At 39.7% G+C, this 26,082-nt stretch overlaps 1 protein-coding gene across 1 annotated transcript in view; it reads left to right on the plus strand.

Moving 5' to 3' along the window:
- The window catches only part of LOC127570499 (obscurin-like), a 465,385-nt gene that overhangs the window by 172,040 nt on the left and 267,263 nt on the right, over positions 1-26,082 (plus strand). Inside the window, exons 29-33 of the mRNA XM_052016136.1 lie at positions 1,385-1,657; positions 6,207-6,302; positions 11,558-11,803; positions 19,597-19,863; positions 22,071-22,337. Of these exons, the coding sequence (XP_051872096.1) occupies positions 1,385-1,657; positions 6,207-6,302; positions 11,558-11,803; positions 19,597-19,863; positions 22,071-22,337 (1,149 nt within the window). The remainder of the gene's footprint in view (positions 1-1,384; positions 1,658-6,206; positions 6,303-11,557; positions 11,804-19,596; positions 19,864-22,070; positions 22,338-26,082) is intronic.

A 26,082-nucleotide genomic window follows, 5' to 3' on the forward strand; every position in this document is an offset into this window, starting at 1 on the left:
CCAAGACATTAACTATACAACATCAAGCATGTCTATCAAAAGGCATTGTGCAACACAGATGAGCTATTGGGTGAACAATTTGATTGTCCTGCCCACTTTAAGATTACATTTGGAGACACAAGAGATAGCAGATGCTCGAATCTGGAGCAAAAAACAAACTGGTGGGGGAGCTCAGTGGGTTGAACAGCACCTGTAGAGGATGAGAAATTGTTGATGTTTTGGTTTGAGATCCTGCATCAGGACTGAGAGGTGTTGTTGTTCTTCTAGTTTGTGTTGGGTCTCACCATGGCAGTGGAGAAGGCTGAGGACGGACAGGTTGCTGTGGGAATGGGAAGGGACGTTGAAGTGAAAGGCTCAGGATGGCCATTGCAGACAGAACACAAGTGCTCTGCAAACCAATCACCTTGCCTGTGTTTGATCTCGTTTATGTTGGTCTTCCCATTACACACGGTAGTGTAGTGGTTAGTGTAACACTTTACAGCGCCAGCGACCCGGGTTTAAATCTGGCCACAGTCTGTAAGGAGTTTGTTCATTCTCCCCGTGACTGCGTGGGTTTCCTCTGGGTGCTCCGGTTTCCTCCCATATTCCAAAGACATACGGGTTAGGAAGTTGTGGGCATGCTATGTTGGCACCGGAAGTGTGGCAACACTTGTGGGCTGCCCCCAGAACACTCTACGCAAAAGATGCATTTCACTGTGTGTTTCGATGTACATGTGAATAATAAAGATATCTTATTTCGCCTGGGTAGTCCACAACCCAATGGTATGAACATTAAAGTTTCCAGTTTCAGGCAGCCCCTCCCTCCTGTGTTCCCCCTCTCTCTCTCCCTGATCCATCTCTGGTCCTCCAATTTTGTTCTCATACCCCCAAACAGCCCCGTATCAACCATTTTTGTTCCCTTCCCCCTCTTGGTTCTATCCACCTACTACCCACACATTTCACCCACTGTAACAATTCCTCTTAAAAAGTTAAAGTATTGACAATTCCTCTCCCCCCACAGATGCTGCTTGACCCTTTAAGTTCCTCCAGCAGTTGGTTTTTAGTTTAAGATTAAATTTCCTGTGGATTGAAAGATTCAATCCGAGCATTGAAAGGTTGATATACAAGGATGTACAGATTGAAAGGTTCAGAATAACAAATTGCATGCAGGAACGTAATATTTCAGCTAACTACACGTGTGAAGAAAATGCTGTGCTGTGTACTTACATTGGTTGAAAACTATATTGAGACTTGTTTTACCACTAATGTCAATGAGAGAAGATATTCATTCCATCAGACTGGACTAGATATAACTATAGATCGTAAATGAAGAATTCTAATTTGCTCCTCTAAATGGTCCCCCTGCAAAGGAAGGAAGTATGCAATTCTTATGTACTGATTACAGGTCAGAAAGTTCGAATGGTTGAAGACCTTGAAGATGTTGAAGTCCTTGAAGGAGAATCAGCAACATTTAAATGCAGGATATCACCATCAGATTATAACAATGTACAGTGGTTCTTGGATAAAACACCTCTCCATACCAATGATGTGAATGAAATTAATTCATTAAAGGATGGCTATCATACTTTAACAGTTAAAAAACTTTCAGTCAAAGATTCTGGTAATATAACATTTGAAGCTGGAGATAAGAAAACCTCTGCTGTCCTGACAGTGAAAGGTAAAGTTTTTATTAAAAAACTAAGATGTGAAATTTGCCTGTAAATATGATGAATGCTATTTAAAGCATATCCAGCTTTGCTGATGATACAAATAAGGAAGAAGGAGAAGCTTCAGGAAGATATATTATAGGATAAGTGAATGAATAAGGATATGGCAGATGAAATATAATATGGAATGTTATATTTTTACCAACTTCAGTAGAAAGAAATAGAAAGGCAGTTATATGTGAAATAGTTTAAGTTTGAACGGTTTTTGCTCTTTAGAGGGACTTGGATGTCTTGTACACAAATTAACATGCAAGTACAGCAACCAGTAGAAAGGCTCTTTATTTGTAAAAGAGGCTATGACAAGTAAGGCTTCGGCAAGGAGGCTGAGAGGTGACAATGTGAGTCAAGGTCTTTCTTTTAAGCCAACAACTTGAGGGGTAGAAATGACAGTCAGTAGAGTGCTTTGCTTCCTCCTTTGAAATTGTGGGAGATCAGGGAAGAAGTCAAATGTTTCCTCTCAGACTATGTGGATCAGTTGGAGTGACAGTCGTACTCACTGAGGAGCACACAAGAGGCAGAAAGAGTTATAGGTAGGAGTTTTGGGAGGTGGTCTCACTACAGATTCAGGCAGATAGATGGATAACTGCCAGTAAGGGAGTCTTATGGCTGTTCTCTCTTAACAGGTATGCCAGTTTGGGGACTGTTGGGGGTAGGATGGGGGAGCAGCAGCAGATCGGTAGCACCATGACTGACTTGGTAAGCAGTAATGATGGGATCTCTATAGTCAAAGATCAGTGTTTGTGGCCGCAAGTGAGACTCCAGCATGGTTTGTTGCATCCCTGGTGTTAGGGTCAATGATGTCTCTGAGCAGGTACAGAGCATTCTGAAAGGGGAGGGTGAGCAGCCAGAGGTCATGGACCACGTTGGTACTAATGACATACTGTAGGCAGGAAGAGAGATGAGGTCCTGTGTAAAGGATTTAGGGAGTTAGGTAGAAAATTAAAAAAAAGTACCTCTAGGTTTATAATCTTGGGATTATTCCCTGTGCCAAGGAACAATATTTCCAGGTCCCTTTGTTCTACCGCAACCACAGAGCCCCACCATTCACTGTGTAAGTCTTACCCTGGTTTGTCCTCCCAAAGTGCAACACCTCACACTTGTCTGAATTAAATTCCACCTGCCATTTTCCAGCTCATTTACCTAGCTGGTCAAAATCATGCTGCAAACTTTGATAGTCTTCCTTGCTGTCCACTACGCCCCCAGTTTTGGTGTCATTTGCAAATTTGCTGATTCAGTTTACCACATTATCATCTAAATCATTAATATAGATGATAAACAACGACGGATCCAGCACCGATCCCTGCGGCACACCACTAGACACAGGCCTCCAGTCATGGAGACAACCATCTACTACCACCTTGAATCCAATTGACTACTTCATCCTGAATGCTAAGCGACTCAACTTTCTGGACCAGTCTCTCATGTGGGACTTTGTCAAAGGTCTTGTTGAAATCCATGTAGACAACGTCCATTGCCTTTCCATCATCGAACTTCTTGGTAACCTCCTTGAAGAATATAAGATTGGTCAGACATGACCTAACATACACAAGGCCATGTTGCCTATCCTTAATCGGGTCCTGTCTATCCAAATACTTATATATCCTGTCCCTTAGAATACTTTCCAATAATTTACCCACAACTGACATCAGGCTCACTAGCCTATAATTTCCCGGCTTATTCTTAGAGCCTCACTTGAATAACAGAACGACATTAGCTATCCTCCAGTCCTCCAGTAACTCACTCGTGGCTAAGGACATTTTAAATATCTCTGCCAGGGCCCCTATAGAAATATACAGCACAGAAACAGGCCCTTCAGTCCTACTCGCCTAGGCTGACCAAGTTGCGTACATGAGCTAGCTACTATTTGCCTATGTTTGGCCTATTTCTCTTCTACATACCTGTCCAAATATCTTTCAAGTATTGTAATTGTCCCTGCCTCTACCACTTCTTCTCACAGCTTTTTCCGTATACCCATCATTCTCTGTGTGAAAAAGTTGCCCTTCAGGTTCCTTTTAAATCTTTCTGTTCTCACCATAAACCTATGTCCTCTAGTTTTAGAGTTCCTACCATGGGAAAAAGGCTATGACCATTCATCCTAGCTCAGCCCTGCTATGATTTTGTATACCTTGATAAGGTATATCTCAGCCTCCTATGCTCCAAGGAAAAAAGCCCCAGCCTATCCACTCTCTCCTTATAACTCAAGCCAAGCAATTCCAGTTACATCCTTGTGAATCTTTTCTGTATCCTTCCCAGCTTAAGGACGTACTTTCTCTGCCTTAGTGATCAGAACTGCACACAATAGTCTATGTGCAGTCTCACCAACATTTTGACGTCCTGACTCTTGTACTCAGTGCCCCAGTTGATGGAGACAAACATGCCGTACACCTTCTTCACTATCTTGTCTATCTGTGTCGCCACTTTCAGGGAACTATGAACTTGTATCCTTGAGTTTCTCTGTTCTACAACACTATCATCAAACAAATCTTGTATTCAATTGGTGAGCTCACTCCGGATCCCATGTGATCTAACCTCTCAGACCAGCCTACCATGCAGGACCTGGACAAAGGCCTTGCTAAAGTCCGTGTAGACAATGTCTAAGGCCCTGTTCTCATCAATGTTCTTGGTTACGTCCTCAAAAAACTCAGTCAAATTCATGGAACACAATTTCCCACAAAGCCATGCTGACCATTCTTAATTAACCTTTCGAAATACAGGAAGATCCTGTATCTCAGAATTCCCTGCAGTAAATTTCCTATCACTGATGTTAGGCTCACTGGCCTATAGTTCCCTGGCTTGTCCTTGGAGCCCTTCTTAAATGAAGAAGTTGTTTCATCTTTGGAGTCAAATAGGCCAGATTGTGTAAGGATAGATTTCCTTTCCTGAAGGATATTAGATGGGCCTTTTTAACAATCCAGTAATTTCATGGTTACCATTACAGAGACTAGCTTTATTTTTAATTTCAGATATATTTAATTACTGAATTTGAATTTCCCAGCTGTCAATGTGGGTTCTTGGTTCAGAGAAAAGCACAAAGGTACAATACAGAAAAGTAAAAGTTGCATATTTATACTATCTGTACCTTGTAAATCAGAAGAGACTGCAAAATGAAAGGGAAATGACCTACAAAGGAAGGTAGGAGTGAACAGAATATCATAGACAATGGGCCAATAATAACCAGCACCCTCTCCTCCAATGGATTGAGATTTCTGCCTCTTGCTGATTTAATCTGGCAGATGCTGTGTATGTGTGTGCTTATGCATGCACACGCAATGTGCCTCTCTGGATTACAGTATATAGCTGGTATTGTGTGGGTGCTGTATGTGAGGCCTATAGTAGTCGTTAATAGAAGGTGTGGATGTTATGTAGAGGTCTTGATTGATATTGTTGTCGATGGCTGATGGGGTTATATTCATTGAGCAACATGTTGCTGCAATTGATGGAAGATTGAAATTGGTGTGAACACTAACTTTGGTCATGCATATGAGGATTTATGGCACCATATCCAGGCTCTTGAAGGGTTAAGTCCTCACATTGACGATTAATTCCTGACTTCTAAGTGGAAGAAGACTTATATCCACCTAGTTGACAAAGTCTTCCAGAGCTACATAAGAAAATATGATTGCTAGTTCTTGCCTGTGATCAGCCAAGTCATTTAACAATAAAGCACTCACCTATAAAGAAGTGCAATCATGGCTTTAATCATTGGTAACTACCTTCAACTTTGACTAATTGGTCATGTATTGATCTTCATGGATAATACAGTTAATTGAAGAAATTATGATTTTGTGGTATAAATTTTGGGTATTACTTGCACCAGTTCAGATAGATAAATTTGTCTCTAAATCTTGAAACATATTAGAGAAACAAAGGACTGCAGATGCTGGAATCTAGATGAAAAACACTATGATGCTGGAGGGAACTTCAGCATCGTAGTGTTTTTCATCTTGAAACATATTGTTTCTCATTATTAACTATGTCTCCTGATTTAGTCATTTGGCAATTGTACATTTTACATCTCCAGTATTAAATAAAAATTTCCCAAGGATGAGAGCTTGGGTAATTCTTTTTTCATTATGATGTTCATACTAGTTATTCTTCCATTCACTTTTTACTGCAGAATGTGAAGGTTCCATGGAGGAAATAATCTTCTTTTAGAGTTGATAAATAATCGAGAAAGTGTTTTATATTTTTTTTATGTGTTAGATGTCAACTATTTATTCTTTCAAGCACTTGCAGTATAAAACAATGCCTTTAATACATTCTTTAGATCATATCAATGAATTTAGAAGTTTTTTAATACATAGCCATTCATCTTTCATTTTTTAGAAATATTCAGCCTAATCAAGTATGATGATTTTTCCCTGTTTTGTTTTCCAATGTATTCTTCACATTGGTTACCTTATTAATGATCTCATGTATAAACATAGTACCTTATCCCAAATTGTTGAAGAGATGTTATTGAAGGCATTATAAATTTAACAAATCTTCGTGTTGTTTTAGAAAAGCCACCTTTCATAACAAAAGAGTTGGCAGCTTCAGTTGCTGTCATTGAAGAGGAAGATAACAGTTTACACTGTGAAACATCTAAGCCAGACTGTACAGTTACATGGTTTATGAATGAAAAGCTTTTGCAAAATACATCAAGGCATAAAATCAGTTGTTTTGGGAATAATTGTTTATAAAAGTGTAAAGGAGGATGCTGGAACTTGGAGTGTCGCACTGTGCAACATGTACTGAAGCCATTGTCAAAGTGAATGGTAAAAAAATGTTTTGCTTACAAGCAGTATTTACTCAACAGTGAACCCCTGCATTACAGCAGTTTGGGTAACAGAAATTCTCCATTATGAAATTCACAAATCACAGCAAAAAATTTCAAATATGGAATAAAAATTTGCTCTTAACAGAACTTTTGTGGAGAAAAAAAAGCACAAAATGTATATAGAGAATTAACTAATTTACCAAGGCCAGTGATTGTAAGCTGCTGGTTCACAACAGGAGGCCATTTAAGAGATTTTCTTTGGAAACTGACAAGGCAATTTCTTCTATTGATATTTGAACAATAATACTTTATCAAGTAATGTAACATCCATTGCTAGTTAATTAATCTTTCCCTTCTGCCTACAATACAATCCAAATCCCCTTGTTGAAAGACCATACATCTGCAGGGTCATTACTGTTGAGAAAAAAGCTTACTGTCTGAATGCACCTCCACTTATAACATAGGATTCAACTGGGGGACAAAAGGGTTTGTATTATGGGAAATCGCAATAGGGAAGGTTTTCTGGGAACGCATTCTTCCGTATCACGGTGGTGGGGGGGGGGGGGGGGGGGCGGGGTGTGGTGTGGCGGAGTACACTGTACTTGTAAGAATGATTAAAGTAGCTGTATAATTGATCAGCCAAGATTTAACAATGTAACCATTGCTTCACATTGATTTGCAATATACGTAGTTCATCAAAATCAAGTGCTTCACTGATTTTCTGTGGTTTGCATTGGTTTTGGCCCATGAATTCCTTGGGACTTCTTTGAACTGTATGATTGAAATAGAGTAAGAATTTTGATCAATTGCTGACCTTGTCTGACTGTAGGAGTGTTTGAAAACCACTCACTGGAATATTTTGGCAGCACTCTTGCCAGCATAGATATATCTTTGGGGCTGCTGAAATGTGGTCCAAATATGAACGGTTAGCACTTGAGGAAATATAATTTCATGAGCAAAATATCTCCCTTTTATGTGGAGCCAAATATCTCTGTGTATTGTATATCAGGCAACTTTGTAGTTTCAAAGATTGTCCAGAATCAGGTGAGTTCCAGTTACACCTTTAAAATTACCTAGTTGCTGGGCAGAAAGTGAACTTTGAAACGGGTATGCCAGCTGCCTTCTTGTAACATAAAATGAAATGAGGGGTCACTTCTGCTACTCCAACTGGCGTGTATTCATTTACTCCCAATGCTGCTCCTTTCTATAGTCTTTTTTTTCACTTTTCAAGGCATATTTTTACACAGAGAGGTCAGTGCCTGGAATATGTCAGAGGAGGTGGTAAAAGCAGATACAATAGCAATTTTTGAGGCATTCAGACAGACACCTGAACAGACAGGGAACAAAGAGATACAGACCATGTACAGGCAAATGGGATTATTAGATTAGCATCATTGTCAGAATCAGGTTTATTATCACTGACATATGACAGGAAATTTGTTGTTTTGCAGCAGCAGTACAGTGCAAAGACACAAAAATTTATAAATTACAAAAATAAATAATAAAAATAAACAGAATATAAATAAATAAAATTGAACAAAAACAAATAGATAAAATAAAGCACTGACATGGTGGGCTGAAGGGCCTGTTCCTGTGCTATACTGTTCTATTACAGCACAGAAGCTCCATTGAGCTTCATTCACGTTAATTTAAGTTTATGTTAACTTTAGGATAGATTAGTTCCTGGGACTGGACAGGATATACCCCAGCTTACTATGGGAAACGAGGGAAGAGACTGCTGGGGCATTGACGACGATAATTGCATCCTCCCTGGCCACAGGAGTGGTACCAGAGGATTGGAGAATGACTAATCTTGCTCTCTTGTTCAAGAAAGGTAATAGGGATAATCCTGGGAATCATAGAATTGAGTCTGGAGTCAGTGGTCGGCAAGCTATTGGAGAAGCTTCTTAAGGACAGGATTTACAAACATTTGGAGAAGCATACTTATTAGGGATAGTCAGCATGGCTTTGTGAGGGGCAAGTCATGCCTCACAACCTAACTGAGTTTTTTGAGGAGGTGACAAAACAAATAGATGAAGGTAGAGCAGTGGATGTGGTGTATAGGGACTTCAGTAAAGTGTTTGACAAGGTTTCCCATGGTAGGCTCATCCAGAGGTATGGGATCCATGGAGACTTGGCTGCGTGGATTCGGAATTGTCTTACCCACAGAAGGCAGAGGGTGGCAGCAGATGGAGAACATTCTGCCTGGAGGTCAGTGACTAGTGGTGTTCTGCAGGGATCTGTTCTGGGACCCCTACTCTTTCTGATTTTTATAAATGACAGATGAGGAAGTGGAGGGATTGGTTGGTAAGTTTGCAGATGACATGAAGGTTGGAGGTGTTGTGGATAGTATAGAAGGTTGTCGTAGGTTACAACAGGATTTAGACAGGATACAGAGTTGGGCAGAGAAGTGGCAGATAGAGTTCAATCCGGAAGTGATACACTTTGGAAGAACGAACATGAAGGCAGAGTACAAGGTTAAAGGCAGGATTCTGAGCAGTGCTGGCCTTCATTAGTTGGGGGATTGACTTCAAGAGCCACGAGGTAATGTTGCAGCTCTATAAAACTTTGGTTAGGCCACACTTAGAGTATTGTGTTCAGTTCTGGTCTCCTCATTATAGGAAGGATGTGGAAGCTTTAGAGAGGGTACAGAGGAGATTTACCAGGATGCTGCCTGGATTAGAGAACATGTCTCACAAGGAAAGGCTGAGTGAGCTAGGGCTTTTCTCTTTGGAGTGATACAGGATGAGAGGCGACTTGATAGAGGTGTATAAGATTATGAAGGGCATAGAGAGTGGACAGCCAGCATCTCTTCTCCAGGGCGGCAGTAGCCAATACCAGAAGACATCTGTTTAAGGTCAGAGGAGGAATGTCCAGGGGAGATGTCAGAGGTAGGTTCTTTCCACAGAGAGTGGTGGACACCTGGAATGAACTGCCGGGGTGGTTGTAGAGGCTGATACAATAGGAACATTTAAAAGGTTCTTGGATAGGCACATGGAGAGTTATGGGCTGTGCAGGAGGGAAAGGTTAGATTGATCATGGAGGAGGTGTTCATATAGTTCAGCACAACATCGTGGGCCTAAGGGCCCATACTGTGCTGTACTGTTCTATGTTCTATTATGTTTGTTATGTATTATGCTGCTGCTGCAAAAAGTTCATTTTCATGGTGTTTATACCCTGTGTATATATGCCTATGACAACTTTTCACTTGAACTTGAAGTTTATTTCCCACAAATGCTTATCGAATTCCCTTTTGGAATCATTGATTATCTGCGCTTTCCGCATTCTTGCAGATAACAAGTTCCAGGTCATTACTGTTAACTTTTTAAAATAAAAGATTCCTTATTAGATTCCTTTATCTCTTGCCCAGAACCTTGTCTGTATCCCCTAGTTCTTGTACCATCAGCTAATTGAACAACTTTACTTTGTCTACATGATCTTGTGGAGACACAAGGGACTGCAGGTACTGCAATTTGGAGCAAAAACCAAACTGCTGGAGGAAGTCAGCAGATGAGGTCAGGCAGCATCTGTGGAGGTAAAGTGATAGTTGATGTTTCAGTTTGGTCTAAGAAGAACAAACCCTGTTTCTCCATTCCAACCTTGTGGCTAAAATCCATTGTCCCTGAAACAATTCTAGTAAATCAACTCTGCATCCTCTCAAGAACTTTTTATATATAAATTCTTCCTAAGGTGATGACCAGAACTAAACAGAACACTCTAATGGTCCTATCAGATCTTTAAAAGGTTCAGCTAAACTTTCTTTATTTTTTTACTCAATACTGCTTATGCTGAATCCTAATATTTCCTCATGCATCATAACTATTCTCTCAACACATCCTGCCACATTCAAAAATCTATGCATAGGATCCCCCAGGTCCCTCTGTTTCACACTCTGCAGAACTGTGCCATTGAGTCTATATTGCCTGTTTCTATCCATTTTGCTAAAATTCATCTCTTCATTGTTCCGTAGAACTGCACACAGTCCTCCACCTGATTATAAGATAAGATTTCTTTATTAGTCACATGTACATCGAAACACACATCATTTTGCGTAGTGTTCTGGGGGCAGCCTGCAAGTGTCGCCACACTTCCAGCACCAACATAGCATGCCCACAACTTCTTAACCTGTACGTCTTTATATAATGCTTTATATAATTGTATCATAATCTTCCTGGTCCTATATTACCGGGTGATGACAGCAGGTATCCTGTCTGGCTTCTTAACCACCTTATCTACTTAGTCACATACCTCACTGATCACAGGCTTTTAATTGCATAAACAGCCCTAAGCAATGATCCTCTGCCTCCTATTACCAAGCCAATTTTAGATCCAATTTTCTAAAGAGCCCTGGATACCATGGACTCTAACGTTTTGGACCAGTATCTTATGTGGAACTTTGTCAAAGGCCTTACTGAACTCAATGTAGACCATGTTAATCATACCTACTTAGTCACCTGTTTGAAAAATTCATTCAGACTAGTCGGACAGCATCTCCCTTAGCAAAGCTAAGCAAATTGATGAACAGAGGGATCTTTGGGTCCAAATCCATTGCTCCCTGAAGGTGACCATGCAAGTAGTTAGAATAGTAAAGAAGGTGTATGGTATACTTGACTTTATCAGTTAGGGCTTCGAGTATAAGAGTAGGGAAGTCGTGTTGCAGCTCTATAAAATTTAGGTTAGGCCACGCTTGGACTATTGTGTGAAAATAAAACCATGTTAAGGTGCTGGTAAGTGATTTTCTAAGCTGAAGTTATGGTAGCACAGCATTTAAAATGTACAACTTCTTACAACAGGATTTGTATGAAAATAGCTTTAATTCACATCAAGTAATTTCCTTTGATTACGACAGGAAAAACTGCAAATAGCACAGGCTATGGGAAGTGCTGAACCACTGACAACTTTGTAGAAATCAAAGTTACTTTCAGTTCCCTGGATTAAAAGCAGTGAATGCTAATAGCTTCACCTTCATTACTAGCACAAAATCCAGGTTATTTTATACCAAAATATTATTAAAACAATTGTGTTACCCAAAGATGTTTCTTGTGTAAATTTCATGGAAATATTAATTGATTCATGTTAATGCATCCCTCAGCCTTGCTTGTCCTTTTCAAACAAAAGCTTCAGAATGAAAGAGCTGAAGAGAATGGTACTGCCATATCGCACTGTGTGGTTATAAAACCTGGTGCTTCAGTAGAATGGAAAAAGGAATCTATGGTACTTCACCCAACTGAAAAGTATGAAATGAAACAGCAAGGTGCCATCAATGAACTATTAATTCATTATCTGAAAGTAGAAGATGCTGGAACATACAGCTGTGATTCTGGAGATGAACAGACCTGTGCTTGCTTATAAGTGATGGGGAGGGAGACTGCAGTCATGTTCACCCCTATTCAATGTTGTTGTAAATCATGTAGGCTTTTACACTTATATTTGTAATGCTTACTGGCCTTTTCATCTTGTCTGTTACATCCTTGTACTGTTCTAAAATCATCTTGGATTGCAGAACAAATCTCTTCACTGCAGATTTCTTTCTTTGGTCTTGACTTCGCCGTTTTTATCTTCACCACCAATGTGAGAAGCACATATTACATAATTTCCAAAGTTGCTGCAGCATCTATTCCATTACTTTACCATCTTCCAACCCTACTTGATCGTATCTTTTTTAACTTCTGCATTACCTTACTTTGCAACTGCTCTCTATTATCTGATGTTTCCACGAGACCTATCACCTGCCCTGTTAACTCACTCATGACTTGGCTCCAAATGAATGAACTTTTAGGCCTATACTTGCTGATGTCATTAACAATTCCTAGTTCTTTGTTTCTCTGACCATCAAAAGTGCTGTTATCAATCTACTTGTAATCATCTAATCTGTAAATTTTCACCTTTCCACCTTTAAATTCTTCGCAAAGTTTTTGAAATGCAGTTGAGTTTACAATCACCTCTTCCATCCCTTTTGTTTCTTGAACTGATTTATATTCATAATGTTGCCATTGTGTTTCTTTGTAATTTCAGTATGTCTTTCTGAATTTCAAATATAATTTAATTTTGTAATATTGAAATATACTATGTAAATACTGTATAATTTGATTGTAGTTGCTTGCTTGCAAGTCTTTTCAAGGCTTTGGGTGTAGTGAAGTTCAGGGGTTGAGGTATTTTGTTTGACTTTGGTTTTGAGAATTTGTTAGAAATGATATGAACAGAAGAATAGATTCACTGCCTGCTCATCATTCTGTCATATGGAATGCTCATCCTGGTTAGTGATTGGTCTGCTTCATTAGGAGAGTGCAGTTTATACCGAATGATTCTTAAAGAATTGGATAATCTTAGGCAGCAGCTGAACAATCTTCGCTGATTGAGGTCTTTTCCAGCAATACTCAGATTGCATGTTATTTATGGGGAAGACCGCATTTTTGTCCAAGAGTGGGAAATCACACTTTTGTGCTAGTGAACAGAGTTAGGCTACCTTGTTGATCATTGGAGGGAGTGGATAAGGCTATCCAGATTCTCCAGGATCGAACTCTTGTTTCCTCCAAAAAATCGATTCAGAATGGTTGAATGCAGACAAATGGTAATAATATGTAGATTTTTTTTACTGGCTACAAGCTATCCAAATTGTATAACTTGAATATTGGTACATTGTATGTCAAATGAGTGTCTTTCTGTGTTGTTATATTGATAATCTTTAGGATCTGTCAGTCATCTGTCATTCTACATAGAACATAGAACAGTATAGCACAATACAGGCCCTTTGGCCCACAATGTTGTGCCGACCTTTAAACCTCGCCTAAGACCATCTAACCCCTTCCTCCCACATATCCCTCTATTTTAAATTCCTCCATATGCTTATCTAGTAATCTCTTGAATTTGACCAATGTACCTGCCTCCACCACTGCCCCAGGCAGCGCATTCCATGCCCCAACCAGTCTCTGGGTAAAAAACCTTCCTCTGATACCTCCCTTGAACTTCCCACCCATTACTTTAAAGCCATGCCCTCTTGTATTGAGCATTGGTGTCCTGGGAAAGAGGCGCTAGCTGTCCACTCTATCTATTCCTCTTAATATTTTAATGAAAAATACTAAATGAAAGATCTAATTTGGGCTTCTCTTGGGTTGCTGACCTGCCTTTGTTCAATGTCATGAAGTTTGTGCACAGGAATCATTGGAGAATAGGAGAAGAACTACAGGAGAATACCTTTATGCTGAATCCTCTGGAGTTTGGTCATTTTAATATCCAAAATTTGGGGGTAAAAATTTCCAAATGTTGCACCTATTTTCTGGACAGTGGTGGGGAAGGGTGACTGTGGTGGACATAATGAGGATTGCCCATTATGCCCTTTCCCCAAAGAATACAGAAATATTTGATGTCATTTTGACTAACTAGTGAATGGAAAAAAAAGGTTGCATTTGTAAATTGCCTTTTGTAACCTCTGTTTGAACATCCTATGCCATACAGTTCAAATGTAGCCATTTCTGTTTTAGGCCTCCTACTGAGAAATTAAGTCTAATCCATTCAGGTTTTCCTGCTTTAGATGTGACCTAGGAAGCTGTAATGCATTTCTTCGGAGGAAAACTTGGGCGCATCAGTAATGCGGCTGTCCTTTGTGTGCAAGTATCCTACATGAAAAACGGAATCAACCTGGTTAACGTTACCATTGCTGGTATAGGAGCTTGGACCAATCTTTTCTATTTATAAGTTGTGGAGAACAAGAATGATCAAAACAGAACATGAATGAATTTTAAATGCTATACTATATATTTTCTACTGCTACTATCTAAACTTAACGGCAGTGGTCTTAAGATGATAACATTGAGTTTCACGCGCACAAATTTTTCCAAAACAAAATCTTTTGAGTTCCTCACCAGTGCTGGTGTATTGATAAGTCTGTATTGATTCTTCTCCAACCTGCTTTTTGCAGGATGAAGTAGATCTAGTAATCCCATTTATTGGAATTCTCCTTTTGGCTCCAAGAGGAAAGTTAGAAGCTATTGTGCACTGGATACTCCCTCGGCTAAGGGCATAGGTATATGTGTGCAGGAGTTAAAATTTGACTGTGGTTGGGGGGCCACGTTAAATGCATACAGTACATATTGTACAGCATGCACACACAATAATGCATTTAATACCCTTTGGCAGTTCTTGCCCCTGCTGAAACCTAATTTCTACTCCCATACACAGACCCCTGTCTACAGGATGCTCACAAGATTCCTCCATCTGGACTTCACAAATGTTGTTGGCATTTCACCATCTAGTCACCCGAAAGACATACTTTAGCCTGTGATGAACTAGTTGAATCAACTTTGGTAGCAGTTTAGCTGGTAAACCTGGCTCTATTAAAATGGTAAATCAACTATGTTTCGCAGTCCTGACCACTGCTGCAATTCCTACTGCAAGATTTATGCATTTAATTGTCAGTGGAGGGGAAGTAAGAACAGCTTTAGGCCCAGTTCCAGTGTTCTCCATAAATTAGTTTGTTGACACTTGACATTGGCATTCACTTAAAGATAAAGAAATGCTTTTCACCTCTGGACTGGTAATATATATGATTCTTTATGTGTATGTGGGTACAAGAATGGATAAGTATTTCCTGTAATGAGTCAGAGAATGGTCAAGGAAAACACATTGGGAAGAATGTAGGTTTTATCCCTGTTTCTAGCTTTTGTTGCATTGAGTGATATCAGTTTGGTCTGCAAAAGAACATTAAAGGTCTTTCATCCTGAGACAAGGAGGGTGTGATTGAATAAGATTTACTGATGTTTGCAGCAGGCATTCTGAGGTAGGACCCTGCTCGAAATGCTTGGTGTGACACCTTTCCAGAGCAGAGGATCTTGCATTGTCTTCATAAAAATATTTAAGGATCTTTGTTGTTTGATTCTGGTGCAAAGGTGAATGCTGGTTGGTTTGTCCAGTGTTGTCATTATAATTTTTTTTGCTGCAGTTCAATATAATGGAGTTGCATATTAGGCCATTTCTCAGGGCAGTTTGAAGTCAGCTCCATTGATAGAGTCTGCATTATTTTTGATTTCCATGAGCCTACAAAATGTTGAGATATATAGGGATCTGTGAGTCCTCATACATGATACTACAAAAAATTAGCACTGAGGCGCAGCAATTAATTAGGGAAGCTAATAAAATGTTGTCCTTTATTGCAAGACGTAAGAATAAAAGCAGGGAAGTTTTGATGCAAGTGGACTACTGTGTACAGTTTTGGTCTCCATATTTAAAGGTAGTGCAGACAACTTTCACAAGGTTGATTTTTGTGATGCAGAAGTTTGACGTATGAAGAAAGGTTGTGCTTATGCTGACAGGAGTATAGAAGTATGAGAAGTGATCTGATTAAAATTTTCCGCAAAGGATTGACATGCGGGTTGCTGAAAGGATGTTCCTCTAGGTGGGATTATTTATTGACCCATAGAATGGAAGATAGTTTCAAAAACACCAGAGTATGGGCAACCAATAATCAGATTGCATAGCTCCCTTTTTTCTGCATTGCATGATCCAAACTTAATTTTACCATGAGTTTGGTACTTCTGGTCCAACCTTTTCCCTGTGCCAGACATGCTCCTAATGATATCACTTGCCCTGTGACATAAGTTGGAGTTTCCATGTCCAGAAAATAAAGATTGAACAGTCACAAAAAACATGACCTGCAGCTGCTATGCACAGTTAGGTTGATAAAACTGCACTGCTCTGAATTCTTAATTTAGGTGTCAGTTAAAGTCTCCCTCTGCTAACATCAGGAGACTTCACAATACAGCTCCAAACTCATTGGAGACTGCACATATTCAAACCCAAGTCCTTAGTCAGTGCTCAAACGAGTAAGCGCATTTTGGACCTTGAAGGAGAAGGCATGGAAATGCATTGTTATGAAGATCTTATCCTTTAGTGCCTCTGTCTTCCCTGTGGCAGACTGTATGCTATTTATGTCTGCTATGTATGAGGATTATGTCTTTAAGAACCAACGATTTTACCTGAGCAACAAAGTGGTGGAAGCAGTATTACAGTGATACTGTTTCCATCTGAACCTGCTCAAGTTTCAATTCAGCAAATCTTTTGAGGTGGAATCATGCCATTGTTTTTTAACCAGTGTCACCATTTTTTTTGGGAAGACCCAGTTAGGCATTAGCATTAGAAACATATTTTAAAGTGGTGCAATCTAATTTCTGGGCAAATTACTTTATAGACTTCAACACTCTTGACTATGTATGTCGAGGAATTACTAATTAGAGTGACTGGATTCTGCTTTCAGGAGACCTTTGATAATTTTTATTTATTCAGAGAATCATAATTATACAACAGATCCTTCAGCCCAACCCATTCATGCCGACCAAGGTACTTTTCTGAGCTAGTCATATTTGCCTGTATTTATACCCTATCCCTCTAAACCTCTCCTGTTCATGAACCTGTCTTTTAAACATTATAATTGGACCCACCTCTACCACTTCCTTGTCCCATAACCTGTGTGAAAAGGTGCCTCTCAGGTCCCCTTTAAATCTATCCTCTTTATCTTAAAGCAAAGCTTTCTAGTTTTAGACTCCAATATCCTGGAGAAAGACTGTGACCATTCACCTTATCTATGCCACTCATGATTTAATATACCTCCATAAAGTCACCCCTCAGCCTCCTATGCTCCAATTTGAAAAAAATCCCCAACCTATCCAGCCTCTCCTCATAATTCAAGCCCTCCAATCCCAGTCAATGACATCCTTCCTATAGCTAGGTGAGCAGAACAGCACACAATACTCTGTGTGGGTGCACCAATATCTTGTACAACTGTAACATGATGTTCCAACTCTTATAGTCAATGTCTTGCCCAATGAAGGCAAGTGTGCCAATGCCTTCTTCACACTCTGTGTACTTGTGTCACCACTTTCATTGTACACCTAGGTCTCTCTGTTCTACAGCAATCTCCAGTCCCTGCTATTTACTGTGCTAGTCTGCTCTAGTTTAAATAACAAAGTGCAACAATTCACACTTGTCCAAATTAAATTCCATCTGCCATTCTTTAGTCAACTTTTCCATTGTCTACTATACTACCAACCTTTTTTAGTCAACTTTTCCATTGTCTACTATACCACCAATCTTCACTGTCCACTATACCACCAATTTTAAGATAAGAGAAGATATCTTTATTAGTCACATGCAGATCAAAACACACAGTGAAATACATCTTTTTGTGTAGTATTCTGGGGTCATCCACAAACTTACTAACCATGCCAACTCAATTTTATCCAAATTGTTAACATAGATGACAAACACTAGCAAAAAGACTGTGACCATCCACCTTATCTATGCCCCTCATAATTTTATAGACCTCTTTAAGGACACCTCTCAGCCTCCTTCACTCCAGAGAAATCAGTCCCAGCCTATCCAATCTCTCGTTATAACTTAAGCCCTCTAGTCCCAACAACATCCTTGTGAATCTTCTCTGCACCCTCTCGAGCTTAATCACACCCTTCTTATAGTATGGCAACTAGACTGCACACAATGTTCCAGATGCTGTCTTACCAACATCCTTTATAGCTGTAACATGACATTCCAACTCTTGTACTGAATGCCCGTCTGATAAAGGCAAGCATGCCATATGCTGCCATTTTCAGGGAACTCTGTCCTTGTATTCCAGGACTCTTTGTTCTGCAATACTTCCGAGGGCCCAGTCCTTCACTTTGCAAATCCTTCACCTTGCAAGTCCTTCCCTGGTTTATCTTCGCTAGATGTGTCACATTGCATTTGTCTGAGTTAAATTCCATCTGCCATTTCTTTGCCCACTTTACCATTTGATCTTGATCCTGTTGTAACCTCAGATTAAGGTTCTTCACTGTCCATCACACCCACTAATTTTGGTTTATCTGCAAACTTATAATCATTCTCATTCATATCTTTAATATATTGTGGTACGCCACTGGTCACGGGCCTCCGATCTGAAAAACAACCCTCCACTAACTCCTCTGACTCCTTCCACCAAGCCTATTTTGTATCTAATTAGCTAGTTCACCCTGGATCCCATCTGATCTCACCTTCTGGACTAGTCTACCATGTGGGACCTTGTGAAAAACTTTGCTAAGGTCCATGTAGATGTCTACTGCACTGCTCTCTTTAATCTCATGGTCACCTCTTCAAAATAACTCAATCTCCCATGCAGGAAGCCATGCTGACTCTCCCTAATCAGTTCTTGTCTTTCCAAATGCAGATAGATCCTGTCCCTGCCAGTAATTTTCCCACCACTGATGTTAGGCTCACTGGCCTGGCTTTACCTTGCAGTGATCTGCCAGTGCCTAGCCATTTCTTCCCTTGCTTCCCACAACATCCGAGGGTACACTTGATCAGGACCCAGGGATTTATCCACCTTTATGTGCCTCAAGGGTCCCAAAACCTCTTTTGTTGTAGGAATAACCGCAGAATAATGGAGGAAATCCTAATGTTTTTGCAAACTCCAGTCATTCACACGTTCTTATGAAGGGTTGTTTTGTAGTTGCATTTTTTTCTCTTTACAAATCCTGCTATTTCCAGTTGATTCATAATGACATTGAATATAACATGTTTTTTATTTAAGAATTGCATGGAATATACTGAAAAAGGACATTCAGCCCAACAAGTCAGTGCTGTCATTAATATTCCACTCAGGCCTTCTTCCTTTCTTTCTCATTTAACATTATCAGCATTACCCTCTATTGCCTTTTATAATATTGTTCACTGATTTATTTTTATGAATAGAAACAAACTATTTTTATCAAATGTGAAATTTGGTTATGATTTTTTTAATATAATTTTAAATGTCTTGACTAAATTGTCTCAGCCTTTTTTCAACAGGGAAAGAAGGAAGGGGAACTTATTCTTGTGCTTTATGCAAAATTAACATCTGGGATGGTGAAAAGTCTATGATAAAATAATTACAAATGACTGGATGGAACATGATTTGATGAGCTGAATAGTCTCTTACCTTGCATTTGTTCCATTGACAACCATGAAATAAAATGCATTTTGACAGTCTTGGTTCTCTTTCTTCATCCACTATTAACTGCTGGAAAAGTTAGAGAACAATGCAGTGGTAACCACAGCCTCATTTTTCATTTACAAGTAACAAGAGTATACATTGTTTTAATATATAGTCTTTGATATTTCCTGAAACAGCTGTGCCTACAATCTTCAAGCAAAAACTTAAGGATGAAGAAGCTCAGGAAGATGGTACTGCCACATTGCGTTGTGAAATTAGCAGACCAGAAGCAGTGGTGCAGTGGAAGAAAGGATCCACTCTACTTCATCCAAGTGCCAAATATGAAATGAAGCAAAAGGGATGCATTGTTGAGCTGGTTATTCACAAACTTGCACCACAAGATGGTGGAAGATACAGTTGCGATATTGGAGATCAACATACCAGTGCTTCCTTGAAAATTAAAGGTAGGAACAAAATGTATGTCCAGTACCCAATTGTTCAGAAATCCCAGTGGTTCAGCATCTGGCTCACTGGGTTTAGTTTCCCATGCTGTCTTTAACTGCACCAAACCACTCCTTTAAAGCTCATTGGAGCCTTATTTCCTGGGCTTTCTTTAAACACAAAGGGACCCTGTTTCCCATGCTCCTTTAAAACTCCTCAAGGCTCCATTCCCCACAATCCCTTTAAAGATACCAGGCCTTATTTCCATGCTCACTATAAACAGGCCAGGGCCCTGTTTCCCTCACTCCTTTTATACTCATCAGAGCGATGCAGGATGAGAGGCGACTTGATAGAGGTGTATAAGATTATGAGGGGCATAGAGAGTGGACGGCCAGCACCTTTTCCCCAAGGCGGTAATAGCCAATACCAGAGGACACCTGTTTAAGGTCAGAGGAGGAATGTTTGGGGGAGATGTCAGAGGTAGGTTCTTTCCACAGAGAGTGGTGGGTGCCTGGAACGCACTGCCGGGGGTGGTTGTAGAGGCTGATACAATAGGGACATTTAAAAGGCTCTTAGATAGGCACATGGAAGTAAGAAAAATGGATGTTTATGGGCTGTGCAGGAGGGGAGGTTAATTTGATCATGGAGGAGGTGTTCATATAGTTTGGCAAACATCGTGGCCTGAAGGGCCTGTACTGTGCTGTACTGTTCTATGAAATAAAATTCTTGTACCAGTAATGGTGATTGTTAAACAAAAGGATTATCATTAAAAAATAAAACATCTGGTTCACTAATGTTCTTCAAGGACAGGAAATTTGCCATCCTTACACTACCTGCCTGTAGACGCACCAATGTGTTCGCTTCTTAACTGTTCTTGAAATGGCTTGCAAGCCACTCAGGTCAGTGAGCAATTAGGAATGGACAACAAATGCCAACCTTGGCTATGCCATCTACATCCTGTAAATGAATTAAACAAAAACTGGTCTAGCTGTTCTAACCAAAATTGCTTATTTGAATTTCAGTCCTTTCATAAAAGGGCATGGTAGAAATCGCACTTTGTGTCTAATTGTATCCATTACATAAACTCTGAACTCCAACTACTTTGACAATGTAGTAATTTCTTTAGTGATAAGAGTCATAGAGTTATACAGTATGGGAACAACCCCTTTGGCCTGACTCATCCACAGCAGCCAAGGTGCCTTCCTGAGCTAGTCCCATTTGGCTCATATCCCTCTAAACCTCTCCTATCCATGAATCTGTCCAAATTACTTTTAAACAGCATAATTCTACCTACCTCTACCACTTCCCTTGGCAGCTTGTTCCATATACCTACCTACCTCTGTGTGAAAAACTTGCCCCTCAGGTCCCCTTTAAATCTTTGCACTCTCACCTTAAGTCTAGTTTTAGACTCCTCTACCTTGGGAAAAAGACTGTGACTATCTACCTTATCTATGCCCTTGATGATCTTATAAATCTCTACAAGGTCACCTATCAGCCTCCTCCGATCTAGGTATAAAGAATAATCAAATAAGGATTTTAAATTGTCTTATTTTGACTTGCAGTTATGTAGAATTGGCTTCTAAGAAAGATACAAAAATCTCTGCCAGGCCTCAGCAGGCCATTTTGTCAGGCTCCGGGGACTTATCCAACTTAATGCACATCAAGACCGCCAATAACAAGAAAAATTAAATTAAAAATTTATTTTATGTGAAAACTTTGGTTTTCAACTTCCACTTGAGACCAAGCTTTGGAGTAGATTGTTTTTTGATTCTTTTTTACTAAGGTATTTACAGGCCTCCCAGCACATAAACTCCTGACTTATGTACATTTGATCAAGCATTTGGGAGACCGCTGGTATGGATTTGATGGCTACTACAGGGCTGCAGGCATCCTCTGTCATATGGGAATTCGGTTTGTGGCCGCATTTCTGACTTGCAAACTGTTTGGGTTACAGACAGTTCACAGGAACTTAACCCTGCCATAATCTGGGGAGAACGTGCAAACGTTTATGCATGTTCATTCAATTGTACATACTTCTAGAAAGGGTGTACTATCTATTGATACTAGATAGATTAATTAAAATTCTTTTAATTTCATTTTGAATACTTAGGTTATTTTTCAAAAAAAATTTAAGGGTTTCACCGAGTTGTATTAAAAAAAGTACAATTGTATAATGGAGTAATGCTATTTTTCATTTTTATTGAAATGCACTATAATCTTGCCATGCTAGCCATTCCAGTGCTTTTCAAACAAGAGCTTCAGAACAAGGAAGCTGAAGAGGGCAGTACCACCACTCTGCATTGTGAACTAACAAAGTCAAATGCCTCTGTGCAGTGGAGAAAAGGAACGGTGGTACTTCATTCCAATGACAAATATAAAATAAAGAAAACTGGTCCTATAAATGAACTGTTAATCTGTAATCTGAAAGCAGAAGATACAGGAGAATATACTTGTGATTCAGGAGATCAGCAGAGCATAGCCTCCCTTAAAGTGAAAGGTATAGGAACATTATTATATTCAAATGTGTAAATGTAGCTCATCACTATTTGTCCACATCTTTATTTTTAAACAGCAAATTTACCTTTTTTTAATAATTGACTGAAAATCCTGCAGGACATGCTCTAAAATAAGCTTCACCTGATCAGAGGTTGATAACGAAAATATTTTTACAGAATAAGCTTTTATTATTTCTTATGCTTTTTGAATTCTTTACATTTTTATTATCTAATCTTCATGCTAAATTCATGCTTTTTTTCATTTAACATTTAAATTTAGGTTTTTTTGTATTTAGATCTTTATTGGAAAGATTATTTAAATATGTTTTATAATTGCTCAGAAATTTGTGTGTTGACTTACATTTAGCTGAAAATCAGAGCCTTTAGATCCAATATAGCATAAGATTGTGTACCTGAAACCGGCATTGCACCATTGCTTATGCACATAAAGACCTAGGTGTCCCTTTCAGCATGCTGCGGTTTGTTTTCTCAGGCACACAGAAACTATATCGTTGTCTCTAGGCACTGGAATCCTACCACCTGTTTTGCTGCCTTGGGGTCATACAGCATGAAGAGAGGCCCTTCGGCCCACCTGTCCATGCCAACCATTACCTATCACAAGTACTCCCATTTGTTTAGCATTTGGCCCATAGCCTTTGTGCCATGATGTTTCAAGTGCTCATCTCAATATTTATTAAATATTGCAAGATAATCTTCCTGCACCACCCCCTCAGGAAATGCGTTTCAGATTTCATCCACCCTCTGAGTGAAAAAATTCTGCCCCAAATCCACCCTAATTTTTACCCCTTAGCTCAAACCTATGCCCTCTGATTATAGACTCATTTGCTAAAGGGAAAAGTTTCTCACTATCTCCCCTAGTTATGCCTCTCATGATTTTACATGCCTCAGGAAGGACCCATTCAGTCTTTTCTGTTCCAAAAACTAGCAACCCAGCTTATCCAGTCTCTCCTCATAGATGAAACGTTCCATTCCAGGCAACATCCTTGTAAGTATCCTCTACGCCCTTTCCTGTGCAATAACACCCTTCCTATAGTATGGCAAATTTCCCATTGGCTCTTTTAGACCAGTCTCTCACATGACACCTTGTTAACTACATCAACTGCATTACCCTTATCAATATGCTTAGTCAACCTTTCTCAAAAATTCAGTCAAATTGGTCAGACAGGGTCTTTCCTCAACAAAGCCATTCTGACTATCATTGATTAATCCCTGCCCCTCCAAGTGTAGATTAATCCTGTTCCCTCGGAGTTTTTTCCAATAACTTCTCTACCACTAGCCTGTAATTACTTGGCTTATCCCCGCTGTCCTTGAATTTATGTATACATTCTTGTCCTCCAGTCATCTGCAACCACACCTGTGGCCACAGTACATTTGAAAATTTCTGCCAAAGCCCAGCAATCTCTTTCCTTGCCTCTCTTAGCTGCCTGGGAAACATCCCATCAGGCCATGGGACTGAAAACAAAGCCTAGACTTTAAGTTTTGAGATTTCTTCCCTAAAAATCTATCCATCTCTAGCAACACACACACAATACTAGATGAACTCAGCAGGTCAGGCAGCATCTATGGAGGGAAATAAACAGTTTATGTTTCGGGCCAAGACCCTTCGTTGTTTATTTCCCTCCATAGATGCTGCCTGACCTGCTGAGTTCCTCCAGCATTTTGTGTGTGTTGCTCCAGATTCCAGCATCTTCAGATTCTCTGCCTCTCTTTCCTCAGTTAAGTTCCTACTTAAAATCTAACACTTCTATCAATATTTTGTACACCTGTTCAAATGTTATTTAGTGACTCAGAACCAAATTTTGTCTAATAACATTTGTAGTGTCTCTTTCCTGTAATATTTTGTGATTCAGTTGTAACTCTGGTTTCATTTTGCTGTGAAGCATTGATTTTTTTCTGAAGGGTGAGTTATGATTGGCTGAATGATATTAGGTATCTATAATTACATCATAATTGATGCCAATAAGAAACATGCCTTCTTTGTTATTTAACAAATCTTTTATTGATTGTGCTGCTATTGCCAGATTCTTTATTAAAAAGGATTGAAAGGTGGTAAAATAATTGGTTTATTCAAATAAAAACTGGGATTAATGTAGGATTAGTGTAAACAGATGATTGATGGTTGGCATAGACTCTGTAGGCCGAAGGACCTGTTTCCATGCTCTATCTCTCTATGAATCTCCGACTGGAAAGAGAAACCAATATGTTGATCATGAAACTATAATGTGTTAAGCAAACAAAATCCATCAGTTTTAGAGTCATAGAGCAAAGCAACACGAATACAGTCCCTTTGACCACAGTGCCCACTCAGCTAGTCTCAATTTCCTGTGTTCGGCCCATATCCCTCAAAGTCCTGCCCTTCCATGTAGCTTTCCAAGTGCTTCTTAAATGATACTATTGTACCTGCCTCAACCACTTCCTCTGGCAGCTCATTCCATATACTTACAACCCTCTGGTGTGAAAAGGTTGCCCTCTACGTCCCTTTTAAATCATTCCCCTCTCATTGTAAACTTTTGCCCCTAATTTTGGACTCCCCTACTCTACCAACCACCATATCTATGTCTCTCATAATTTTAAACACTTCTGTAAGGTCACCCCTCATTTTCCTACGTTCCAAGGAATAAAGACCTAGCCTGGCCAACCTCTCCCTATAACTGAGGCCCTCTAGTCCTGGCAACGTCCTCATAAATCTTCTCTGCACTCTTTCCAATTTAACCGCATCTTTCCTCTAACAGGGTGACCAAAATTGTACACAGTACTCCAAGTGTGGCCTCACAAATGACTTGTACAACTGCAACATAATGTCCCAACTCCTATATTTAAATCCCCAATTGATGAAGGTTAACATGCTAAGCACCTTTTTCACCACCCTATCTACCTGTGACACTGCTTTCAACAAACTATGCCTTGTACTCCAAGGTCCCTCTGTCCCATTACACTTCCTAATGCCCTACCATGCATAGTATAAGTCCTATGCTGATTTGACTATCCAAAATGAATCACCTCACACTTACCTGTATTGAAATCCATTTGTCACTCCTCGACCCACTTCCACAACTGATCAAGATTCCCCTGTAATCTATGATAATCTTCTTCACTATCAACACCTTCTAATTTTGTGCCATTTGCGAACTTGCTGATGAAGCCTTGTGCGTTTGCATCCAAATTATTTATATAAATAAAGAATAACAAGGGTCCCAACATCAACCCTTGCGGCACACCACTAGTCACGGGCCTCCATTCTGAGAAACAACCTTCAACCACCACCCTCTGTTTCCTACCTCTGAGCTAATTTTGAATCCACCTAACCAGCTCTCCCTGGATTCCATGGGACCTAACCTTCCAGACCAGCCTGCCATGTGGGACTTTGTTAAAAGCCTTCATCCACTAGACAGCATCCACTGCCCTACCTTCATCTACACTTTTGGTTACTTCTTCAAAAAATTATTTTTAAAAAAGAAAACACAACTTTCCACACAAAGCCATGCTGACTCCTCCTCATCAGATTCTGCCAATCCAAATGCTGTTAGATTCTGTCCCTCAGAATTCCCTCCAATAGCTTCCCTACCATTGATGTCAGGCTGACCAGCCTGTATTCCCCTGGCTTGTCTTTCCCACCCTTCTTAAACAACAGAACAACATTAGCCACCTTCCAGTCTTTGGGGACTTCACCAATGGCTAATGATGAAGCAAATATCTCCGCAAGGGCCTCTGCAATTTCCTCTCTAG

Source organism: Pristis pectinata, chromosome 5 (assembly GCF_009764475.1).
Source record: "Pristis pectinata isolate sPriPec2 chromosome 5, sPriPec2.1.pri, whole genome shotgun sequence".
Taxonomy (NCBI): Eukaryota; Metazoa; Chordata; class Chondrichthyes; order Rhinopristiformes; family Pristidae; genus Pristis; species Pristis pectinata.